At 46.4% G+C, this 12,207-nt stretch overlaps 1 protein-coding gene and 2 non-coding genes across 3 annotated transcripts; 2 read left to right on the top strand and 1 right to left on the bottom strand.

Moving 5' to 3' along the window:
* The first annotated feature begins 7,891 nt into the window (after positions 1-7,891).
* On the top strand, positions 7,892-10,588 carry LOC6526367 (larval serum protein 1 beta chain). Its single transcript, XM_002087452.4, has 2 exons — positions 7,892-8,201; positions 8,274-10,588. The coding sequence occupies exons 1-2, from the start codon at positions 7,992-7,994 to the stop codon at positions 10,437-10,439; spliced, it is 2,376 nt and encodes a 791-aa protein (XP_002087488.1). The 5' UTR covers positions 7,892-7,991; the 3' UTR covers positions 10,440-10,588.
* Positions 10,589-10,775: 187 nt separating this feature from the next.
* On the top strand, positions 10,776-10,940 carry LOC6526368. The gene has a single exon (XR_005560443.1). It is a non-coding gene; the product is annotated as a U1 spliceosomal RNA (small nuclear RNA).
* A 734-nt stretch (positions 10,941-11,674) lies between these two features.
* Positions 11,675-11,839, bottom strand: LOC6526369. Its single transcript, XR_005560452.1, has one exon. It is a non-coding gene; the product is annotated as a U1 spliceosomal RNA (small nuclear RNA).
* Positions 11,840-12,207: the final 368 nt, after the last annotated feature.

Here is a 12,207-nt window from a genome sequence, read left to right on the forward strand (position 1 = left end):
CGCAGGGGGCGACATGTAATTGCTATTAGTTATACCCCAGCCAAGTTTAATGAGAGTGGAGCGAACGTGTAATCGCAGCAGGAGCAGCTTCTCAACTAGCCATTTGTCCTTTTTTCCTTTTTAGAGTCATCCTTAGCTTAAAGTAAAGCAACTGGATGCATTTCAGGATTTCGGGGCCACTAATCTCAATATCAACAAGAATTTTCCTGGCCCTCAAGTTCCATAAGCCCCACCAAATGTGGCAACACATCCGCTGCGCCTCTAATGAGCGCTTGAAGTTGTGTGGTTTCGGTTTCTCGACACCGCTGCTCTTCCGCTTCAACAGGCGGCTTCATATGGATTTGGAATCAAAGGCGGCGGCTTTGGGTATAATTTCCCAGGCACATAAATAAATCACGTTGTCTGCCAGATAAAAAGCTTTATTGGCTTCATTATGGCAACGGCATTCTGCTTGGGCTTAATGAGAAATATATGCTGCACGGCGTTGCGTATACGCCGTGTAGGCGACGCGTGTCCTTCGCCTTATTTTTTTTTCCTTCGAGGGGTGCGCATAATAAATTTTCATTTTAATGACTTAACGCATAAAAACAAAAGCAAAACCAAAAACAACAAGAGCGCTGAGCAGATGATGAAGAATGCAGGGTGTTACAGGTGTTGTTGTGCGTCCTTGTTGCTGGTTGTTGGTTGCTGTTTTTACAACCATTTCTTGAGCTCTCGTGCTCTGCGCTTCATTTGTTACGCATTTTCCCAGCTTTCCCCATTTCCCCATCGAGTTTTCCATCGCCCGGACCCCCGAGAGGCGTCGCATAAATGTGTTGGCAAAACATTTTTATGATGACGTGCTAAAGGGAACACTGGGATCTGTACTCCAGGATCTGGGATGCGAGTTGTGCCCACGCGTCGCCTGCGAGCTGAAAGTTAATTAGAAATTATGCTCGAGCTGCGCAGCTCGAAGCAAAAGTATACGAGTATACGAGTGTGCTGAAGTGTAGGTGTAATGGCGAACACACAACACCTTTGGGCTTTCGCAATGAGGCTTAAAAATCATACAAACATATAACCAGAGCCATAAACCTCGACGTCCTGGGCATAAAGCTAATGAATGCCACTCCTGATGTGTGTGCGTAGCAGAAGCGTGACAAGGCCTAAAAGAACACTCACTCACTTAATGCAGTACATGCCAAAGAATGCTCTAAATACATCAAAATGCTAACTATTAGTAAGAAAATCGATTTCGCCCAATTGAAACCGTTAGATTTCATACCCACAAGCATCTGAAATAAATAACATTCTTCAGACACTCGAAAGAGAAAAGAAAATTGAGAAAAGAGCTTTTTCGTTGTGCGAGGACATTCGATGTCAGGCGAATGTTGTATCAAATGAAGAGTTTCGCATTTCACATTTCGCAGTCAATTGTCTTTTATGTGCTTTCGCCGCACTCATTTCACTTCCGCCCAGAATATGTGTACACTCTGCTGTTTTTATAGGGCCAAAACATATTTTTCGTTTTTGGCTTTGCATACTTTCTGAGTGTTATTCGCACGCCAGGGTTGTCGAGTGCTTTTACATTTGCCATATAGTTTTTCTTTTGAATCGTTTCAAACAATGAGATTTTAAAAGTTGCTAAGCGCTTTTTATGTCTAAATTATTTTTAAAAAGCCATTGACCCTGCAAGTAAAGCGTAAGCGAACCTGGCAACCCTAGCTGAGGTGAGGGTGTGCTTTTAATACATTTTCGCTTCAATATTTCCACAATAACAGGGCGGAGCGGAGTCGGGAAATTACCATGCCGCTTATCAACACACTCACATCGGCATGAGCATCGTTTTGCTCGATGGCACTTTGGGGAGCAACTATGCAGCGCGTTCGCTGTGACAGTGACTAATAAAAGCACACACACACACCCATACACACACACCAACACAGCATATCCTGGCATTGCCACAAAAGCAATATAATAGTCAAGCTGCCTCGCCGCTCCCCCTTGGTGGTAATATACAATATTTTCCGCTTTCTTTTTGCACCGTTTTCATTTGTTACTAAAATCATAAACAAATGTTGGTGCAGAGTTGCGCGCTATCTCGCATATGGAATAAAAATGGAACACACACAAACACGGCCAGCAAATAAACTGCTCGTAAAGCAAAAAAAAAAAAATGTAAAAAAATCAAAAGTAGGGGGAGATAGACAAAAACCAAATGTTGCGAAAAACAAGTAGAACTTTGTGCTTGGGTCTCCCGACTAATGACATACCTAGTACTCACACATATGGTACCTTACCATCCGGCTCGAAGGACCATAAACAGGAACTCTCTTTGAATGGATAGTTTCGTGGCATATTTAGTTTATTTCTATGATTTCGTAGTAGAGCATAGCCCTGCGTCCAGGAAATACCCATTGTCAAAAGGCATGAGTCGCTGAATCTGTGGGTTTGGAGAGGTTTTCAGGCTGAAGAGTCGACTGTAGTGGTGGGGACTCCAAGGGGTAGCGACTTAATCTCCATCTAAACGCAATGGAGTCGTAATAACAACAGAAAACAAATAAAAAACCGAGTCCTACGGAGCAGACACACAGGATATCTGCGCATACATATGCATGATCTGTACGTCTGTGTGTGCATATGGTCGCATTCATAGTTTACTTTTTTCCACTTCATTTTATACCACCACCCTCGCTTTTCCACTGCGGAGAAGGCAGGAAGCGTAGGAAAAATGGCAATTTGGTGTTCTTTTTTTCATTTTGCTCATTTCTCTTTTATTTCGAATGTTGACTGACTCCCTGACTCACTCGCTTGTGCGTCGTTACAAGCGCTTTTTCTTTTCCTATTTCCAAGGATGTGCGGCTGTGTGTGCTGCTGATTAGCCCACTTGGGTGCCATTGGAGTGCTTCATTTGATCCTTGGCCGCAGTTCTAAGTCCCCCCTCCCACACCCCTCGACTCGTCTCCCTTTCCCTGTCTGTGTCCATGTCTATGTCCATGTCCATGTCCTTGTGCCGCCAACATTGTACACACACGTGTCCGTTTGTGTCCGCTTAGGTGTAGCTCCTTCTGCAATTCGCCATCTTGTCTCCTGCACTTCTCACTGGCCACAAATATGAGTGTGTTCGCAGAGAGGAGCAGAAAAAAAATGAAACAGCTGGAAAACCGAGCAATATGCTCTGCATCGATGACCTACAGAAAAGCTATATGATATTTGTTGCTATGATGCAGTGTTTGATCGAGTAAGCTGGATAAATATAACTATTTCATATCTCACTTTTATTATATAGGATGCTGTGTTTGTAAAACTGCAAAGCTGGGAATTATTTCAATTAAAATAAAGTTAAATATTGCGTATGCTATGCAGTATATGCTATCAATTTATGGACTGAGTTCTTGAGTTCTGTACAGCGTTTTCGGCTTTCTCTCTAACCGAATGGCTCTAACTTTTCCATGTTGCTTACATGCTGCCTGTTACATGGAGTATTGTACATTATTGTGTTGTTGTCTCGCCTCATTTGTGTCCTGCCCCATCCACTTCCATCCTCTTCCATCCTCTTCCATCCGAACATTGTCGTCCTTGCTACCATGTCTTTGTGGTCATTTCCAGCTGCTCCTTTGCCCCGAGGCCCGCGTGCCCAAGGAATGACAGAGGGAATAAAGAAATTCCCGCAAAATTGCTGGCCAAGGAACAATGAATTTGCCAGGGTATCGAATGCTTCGACAACAGCCACCCACTCGAACCCTCGTGTGTTTTGTACACTCGAAACACTCGAAGCAGTCGCCCTAATTTGGTCATTACCCAGGTTGATGGGATCGTAAAGTGTGGCTGTGCGTCTGCAGGTCCTTTTCATGCTGCTCCTGACAGGGTAGGGACAATTTTCAGGTCATTTAATTCAAAAGTCATATGTTGTCGTAATTGAAATCCGCAGGGCGAAAGGCAGGGGCACACACACAAACACACAGAGCAACAGAAACAGAAGTCCACTGAATTGCATAATTTGATTAAAATATTACGGCGTATTTATTCTTGGGTTCGCTTTCACTTTTCTGCCCAAATCGAATATTTCATGCGAACCGCTAGCCATATTTTCCAGCGGTTGACCCCAAGGGAAAATCTGATGAGGGGGCGGAAAGCGGAGAAGGGCAACCTTTGCTGACTCGGAAAAGGCGACGCAGATACAAGCAGATACAAAAACAGACAACCAAAAAGTAGTTTGGTGTAAATTTACATTTTATATTAAAGTGACGCAGCTGTCGTTTCGGTTTTTGCCCCAGGCAAAATGAGTTTTTAAGCGCTTTTCCATCCTCATGTGTGTGTGTGAAACCGCAGAAATCAAGGCAAAGGGCAACATTTCTGGAGGAGATTTCTACTTTAAGGCTGGCGTGAGTCCCTTAGGCGTCTAGTTGCCCTATGCATTCAGAACATCAGCCGGAACATCATTATCCTCGTTTGCCCGATTTTCACAATTTTCCTGTGGCTGCAACTAATTAGTGGCTGCACCTGCTCATCACTGCGGCCGGGAAAACCCTTTGCTCCTTTGGCTCCTTTGGCCATTAATAATGATTTCGCTGGCGTTGGCCACGTCATCGGATGCCGCCGCCTGCCCCTTCATCTTCTGCTGCTCCGTGTCATCTGCTGGCCTCCTCATTTTTTAAACCGCCCGATCTGCGAAAACCCCAAGCCAAACAAGCTGATAAAGTTGAAAGCAGCCACATGAGTGAGTTTGCTTACACCGGAAACAGTGAACATTAATCAAAAAGCTTGGAATTATTCCTTCAATTCGATTAACTCCTTGATTAAACATCGGACTTACAGCATACTGATACTTGCTAGTATTTTATTTTTCATTTATGCATTTTCTTTGCCAACTTCAAGTTATTTCTCGCAGTGCAGCGCTGTGCTTGTGTGCAGCATGACGGTCAGCAAGCGACAAAGCACACGATTAAATTACAAAATGTCAATAACGATAACGAAATGAAATTGATTGAAACGAGTGGCGACCACACAATGGATGCGACATCCCCTTCCATACATATATGTACTATATGTGGACCTGGACCTGGACATCCTCATCCTCATTCCCAGTCGCGTGATAAATGATGCGTGTGTGCTTGAGTGGATGACACCTTGCAGATATGGCAGCTATGGCAGATATGGCTGAAATGCGCCACACAATGGCATGTCAATTAAAATGCCCGATGTTGAAATCATTCGCAATTAATTCATAATTAAAATGCGACACATTATCAAAAGCGCGCGCTGCGCGGGGGTGGTATTTACACAAATTGCGAATGAATATTCATGAGTGTCAGCCAACAGCCAACAGTTCACTCGAAAGGGTTCATTTCTCAACTGGTCCTTCGCAGTGGTGTGGACATTTTTCGGGAGCTCTTGGAGCAACTTTGGCAGCCCGAAGCGAGAACAATGAAATGCACTTAAATGCATATATAGTTGTAGCGACAAAATTTGCAGCACTGAAATGCGGTTCAGTTGCCGAAAGCAGCCAAAATGGGAGTGGAAGTGGCCAATCCTTGGCAAATAATGTGCGTGCATAAACAAAAAGCAGAGGGAGTGGGGTCTTAACTTCGGCAACTGGTCCTTCCGTTGCATAGATACACGCAGATGAGGTCCTGCTCCTTCCAAATTAGCGCCATAAAGTATGCAACACGCTTTTGCCAGCGCTTTTAATTTGTTCGCCGGCACTACGGCCATCAAATATTCATTTCTGCGGCTTCTGCGAGAGCAGTGGGTGGTTCTGGGTGGTGCTGGGTGGTGCTGGGTGGTTCTGGGTGGTGCTGGGTGGTGGGCGGTCCATCAGAGTTCAAGACCGAGCCCGTTCTTCAAGGGAAAACTTTCGGCTAATTTGCGTGCGGCAACTAAAACATTTTCCTCGTAGGCGGTTTCTGTGCGGCTTTGTGTGGCTTCCGGTTAACGCTCTGTTCGCAACTAAATTTCCATTCAACTGTCATTTGCGAGGCAGCAGCCAAAATGCCAAATTGCCAAGCTGCCACAATGCCCATCCCATTTGAATTTTCATTTCGCTGTCATAAGCAAGCGATTAATGACTGACAAGTAATTAAATATGCTGTGTTAAGTCCCCATCTTCATCATTTTCATCGAAAGAAAAGGCGAGATGGAGCTATCTATCATGGGATAGCTTTGATTGGGCCATAAAATTAAATAAACGGCTGACTAAATTCCACTATCAAATTGAATTCGGCAATTTGTCCCTGCACTCTGCAGCTCCGTTTATTATGCAAAGGATGGGGAGCAAACTGTTTATGTTGCCTGCTCGGCCCATAAAAAAGAGGCGGACTGCGGTTCTCCGCCGGAAATCTCATTTTGTTTGTAAATCAGCAATTTGCAGCCGGGCACAGGACCTTCTCGTTCTCGTTCACATTCTCGATGTCGTTGTCGCCTTACCAACACACTCGCCCACATCGGTACACAGCGCGAAAACCTTACTTACTATTAAAATGCTAATGTGTCGGAAATCATTTGATTTATATATCCTGCTGAGTAGATTATATGCTTGATTCTATATAGGAACATTACATGCCACATATATAGCTCAGCTTGACTTGAAATCATTTTTCTCAGTGCACACACTCACATTTTTAAACGCTCAATAAGATTGGAAAATTGATGGCGGTATTGCTCATTGGTTTGGTAACGCTTTCCGCTCCCCGCTTTTCCGGGCACCCTTTTCCTTATCGCTCGGCAGGACTCGCAGGAGCAGGACTCGCAGGAGCAGGAGCAACTGGCTCCACCCACTTGGTAAGTAAGTAAATCCCTCATTTTCAGTGAAAATAAAAATTGCCCCAGCAGCGTAACGCAAAATAAACACATTTAAGTTGCAAATTGAATTTTGCATAATCCCAGGCGCTGTAGCGATGCCACTTGGGCTGGGTTTCTGGGTTTCTGGGTTCTCGGCTCTGGTTTTCTGTCCTGGGCTTCTGGATCTCCTTATCGCGGGTCCGTCTTCGTCCTGCACTGTCTGTCGCCCTTTTTTATGTGCTGGCTGCTGTTGGTGGCACTGGCACACTTCACATCAGCGCATGAGACGGAATTTCTGATTAGTTGCCATGGATTCCCCTTCGGCGCCCAACACTTGGCACTTGTTTACCCAGCTTTGACTTTGCCGGAATTCTATTTATTTTCGAAAATTTCTTTTGGGAGTACGTACGCGCCACTCTACCCACATGAATGTCACACACGCAGGAAACAGGAGGCAGGAAACAGGAGGCAGGAAACAGGAGGCAGGACATCTCCTCTTTCTAGGCGTGTGATCCTGGGGGACTTACAAAGTAGCCGCGTAATTGAATTTACTTTATACTTTGCCAGATTAGAAAAAGTTGATTGGATTTCACGCAGCCTCATATGGCGGCACACGCAGCTCTTCTCTTGGTTTCCCAGATGAAAGTGTCTGGGCCAAGTCAATTAATGCACGTAGACTGTTGGGAATTCAATATTATTACATATTTTCAAACTATTTACATTTTTGGCAAGGCATTCTAATGTATCTGTTTCGCAGCAAAAGACGCACCAGTTCTAAAAATACTTTGGCGACAACAAAGATGCATCGAACGAGGGACTTGAGATAGCCGGTCACGGATTTGAATTCGGTTGACGTAATGCCGGCTTGATTGCACCTGCAGAACGAGCTCTTGGCAACGCAGTGAGCTGAGCCCTGGCTTCGATAAGCGATAAGAGGGTAGCAAGGCGAGTTCGGGTGATAAGAGGTGGACGACGAATTGGCGGCGAAATTGGACAGATGGCGCGGTCGCAGCACCTGAGATACACCCAGTGACCCCCAAACTGCACCGCGATATCTCGCCAAAGATTCCGAGCTCCATATGCCGCGATCGTGGGCGATTGGCGTTGGGTATAAAAGCAGCCAGGTGGACGGCAGTAAGGCAACAGTCTTTAGGCATTGGATCCACTGGGTGCATCTGATCCGGAGCAGTTGAGTGTAGAGTTCAAGCGTAGAGTTGCAGGAGTCCTCCAACATGAAGATCGCCATCGCATTGCTGGCCTGCCTGGGCCTGGTCGCCGCCGCCAGTTTCCACCAGACCCACGAGGTCAAGATCGCCGACAAGGCCTTCCTGCTCAAGCAGAAGTTCCTCTTCGAGATCGTCTACCGCGTGGAGGATCCGCTGATGTTCGAGGAGTACATCAAGCAGGGCTCGAAGTTCTACTTTGAGGAGTCCTACTACACGGTGAGTGCAGACAGCATTGGATCAAGTTAGTCTTAGCCCTAATAACCGATCATAATCCCCAATCACTACCAGCACTACGACCTCTACATGAAGAAGTTCTTCGAGGCCTACAAGGCGCACGCCCTGCTGCCCAAGGGCGAGTTCTTCGGCGCCCTGGTCATGTCCCACGCCAAGCAGGCCCGCGGTCTGTTCAACTTCTTCTATTACGCCAAGGATTGGGAGACCTTCGCCGCCAACGTGGCCTGGGCCCGCATGCACGTGAACGAGGGCATGTTCGTCTACGCCCTCACCTTGGCCGTGATCCACCGCAACGACTTCCACGGACTGATGCTGCCCTCGATCTACGAGATCTTCCCGCAGTTCTTCTTCAACAGCAAGTTCGTGTTCGAGGCGGAGAAGTTCGACTACGAGATGTGGATGAAGATGAGCATGTACGAGAAGGAGTACATGGACGTGTACTACAAGGGCCACTCCTACGGATACGACTACCCAAGCATGTACCAGTCCAGCGACTACACCTACATGAAGGACTTCAAGACCTGGCAGTGGTGGAAACTGATGGGTCTGGGCGAGCACTGGTACAGCGAGGACAAGTACATCCTGCGCGAGAACATCTACGAGTTCAACCAGGAGAGCAAGTGGCTGTCGATGATGAAGGACGTGAAGAAGTTCTACATGCCCGTGGACTACAGCCGCGACCTGAACATCTACAACGAGGAGTCCAAGCTGTCCTACTTCACCGAGGATCTCGGCTGGAACGCCTACTGGTACTACCTGAACATGGACTACTCCTTCTTCCTGGACGGCAACACCTTCGACCTCAAGAGCGACCGTCGCGGCGAGTGGTGGCTGTACAACGTGCACCAGCTGCTCAGCAGGTACTACATGGAGCGCCTGTCGCAAGGATTCGGCGAGATCCCCGAGTTCTCCTGGTACCACCAGATCGAGATGGGCTACGATCCCCAGATGATCTACTACAGCGGCATCGGCTACAGCTACCGCAAGAACTACTACGAGATGGACACCTACGCCAACTACGACATGCTGGACAAGATCACCGGCTTCCAGAAGCGCATCCACAACATCGTCGAGCTCGGCTACTACAAGACCGCCGATGGCCACACCATCGATCTGCGCAAACCCGAGGCCATCGAGTTCATTGGCAACATGCTGCAGGGCAACGTGGATGCCATGGACAAGATGTTCTACCAGTTCTGGTACATGCTCGCCCACATGTACTTCGCCGACGCCGACTACCACCAGATGGACGTGTACCCCAACGTGATGCTGAACTTCGAGACGATGATGCGCGACCCCATGTACTACATGTTCTACAAGTCCATCGCCCAGGTGTACTTCCAGTTCATGCACTACCTGCCCAAGTACACCAAGGAGCAGCTCCTGATGCCCGGCGTCACCGTGAAGCACGTGGAGGTCAGCGACCTGACCACCTACTTCGATCTGGTTGACTTCGATGTGACCAGCATGCTCAACGACAAGATGATTTTCCAGGACGGCAAGTTCGTGTGGGACAAGTCGCTGTTTGCCCGCCAGATGCGCCTCAACCACAAGCCCTTCACCTACACCTACACCATCGAGTCCGAGAAGGTCGAGAAGGTGGTCATCCGCGCCTTCCTCGGTCCCAAGTTCGACGAGTTCGGCAAGGTCATTTCCCTGGCCGAGAACCGCATGAACTTCATGGAGATCGACGAGTTCTACTACGAGCTGAAGGCCGGCACCAACATGGTCACCCGCAAGTCCAGCGAGTTTTACTGGACCGTCAAGGATCGCACCACCTACAGCGAGCTCTACTACTACATGATGATGGCCTTCGACGGCAAGTACGACTTCCCCCTGGACATCAGCGAGCCCCACTGCGGATTCCCCGACCGCCTCGTCCTGCCCATGGGCTGGCAGAAGGGCATGCCCATGCAGATGTTCTTCATGGTTGTCCCCTATGTGGCCCCCGCCCACGAGCAGTTCTCCACCTTCGACTACACCTACTCCTGCGGCATCGGATCCGGAGCACGCTTCGTGGACAGCATGCCCTTCGGCTACCCCTTCGACCGCGAGATCGACGAGTACGAGTTCTTCGTGCCCAACATGTACTTCAAGGACGTGTCCATCTACCACGCCGACACCATGGAGCCCTACTACAAGTACAAGAGCTACTCCAACTACGGTCACTTCGACTACGCCTTCTTCAACGACTACTACACCAAGTACTTCAAGTTCTGAGCATCGTCGTTGTGTGTGCGGCCTCGAATGCGAAACCCGGAAAGGAACCACGGCACGATCTACCCATTGAGCGGATGTTTTTAGAATCTCTGATACCTAGCTTGTAAGGTGCGCAAAAAGTCTAATAAACTTTCGAAAACCAAGTAAAAGTGCTGCTATCGCTCGACTTATTTCTCATATGTACATATACATATTCCAGAATTTGATAAGGCAAGAATGTTTCTTAAGGGGCGTCACATACTTTAGGGCTCATTTATATACAGCAGGCGTACCTACAATTCCCAACTGCTTCTAGCCACCGCCTCATGGAAACCCATCCCCGGAGCAGGGAAAAGCATACTTACCTGGCGTAGAGGTTAACCGTGATCACGAAGGCGGTTCCTCCGGAGTGAGGCTTGGCCATTGCACCTCGGCTGAGTTGACCTCTGCGATTATTCCTAATGTGAATAACTCGTGCGTGTAATTTTTGGTAGCCGGGAATGGCGTTCGCGCCGTCCCGACATAAACTATAAATTATTAAAACTTAGTTAGGCATTTTCTTATTGTCTTACTTTATTTTATTTATAAAGGACGAGAAGAAATCTAACAAACTTGTCTGCGCTGTGGGCTTAGATTTATTTCGGCTCCAACAGTGTCAAATTGAAAGTACTCTTGTGTTCATGATACAAATATTCCACGTTATTAGATGCTGTTTGGTTTTCCATTTAATAATTCCTTTTGAAGCGACTTTAAAATTTTTTAAAACAATTATAAGACTAAGATGCCTTAAAATTAGTTCTATGCATGAAATAAAAAATTAAAGTATGTGTTTTGCATTATTTTAAGAAGCAGAAATGATTTGTTCATTTTTGTTTAAGAAGATAAGATAGTAAGCAATGGCTCTGGATTAGTAGTAGTAAAAGTGCCTCGAGAGTCAACAACTTTTTTAAACAACTTTTATAATTCAATTTAACTAATAAATAAAATGTAAAGAGTGAACAGGATGAACACAGAGAACAAGGTTAGAAATGCGTATTTCAAATCTACTGAAACGTTACAGTTGCAATTGTAAAAAGTTTGTTATACGGACATATCATATATGCCAACATTATGCAGATATATCACAATATACCAAAAAAAAAACAATTTGTAGAATCCAAACTTAGTCTAACGCAGAGGACCTTTTCCTGGCGCCTCATAAATACAATAATTAATATAATTGAGACCTTAGAGCTACTTTTAAATTTATTTTTTATGTCGGGACGGCGCGAACGCCATTCCCGGCTACCAAAAATTACACGCACGAGTTATTCACATTAGGAATAATCGCAGAGGTCAACTCAGCCGAGGTGCAATGGCCAAGCCTCACTCCGGAGGAACCGCCTTCGTGATCACGGTTAACCTCTACGCCAGGTAAGTATGCCTTGCTCCGCTCCGGGGATGGGTTTCCATGCGGCGATGGCCAGAAGCAGTTGGGAATTGTTAGGGTGAAAGTGCGTGAAAGTCTCACCCCCGAAAGTATGTGACTCAATGCGACTGCTGAAGATGGGTTGATTTGTAAAATGTACTTCTTATCTGCGCGCACCCTTATATTATATGTAGTATGTACTATATACCTGTATTTAGTCTGTAGACAATTTTATTGGAAATTTTAAAATTTGATTAATATTTTAGCAAGCGAATAGGGCAGTTTTTAAGCCAAGCAGAGTGGTGCATAATTTTTAATTAAAAGTAAACAATCTGAAAAGCCCGCAAAAGTTGTACTAGCCACGAAAATATCAGTAATAAA

This window comes from Drosophila yakuba, chromosome 2L (genome assembly GCF_016746365.2).
Source record: "Drosophila yakuba strain Tai18E2 chromosome 2L, Prin_Dyak_Tai18E2_2.1, whole genome shotgun sequence".
Lineage (NCBI taxonomy): Eukaryota > Metazoa > Arthropoda > Insecta > Diptera > Drosophilidae > Drosophila > Drosophila yakuba.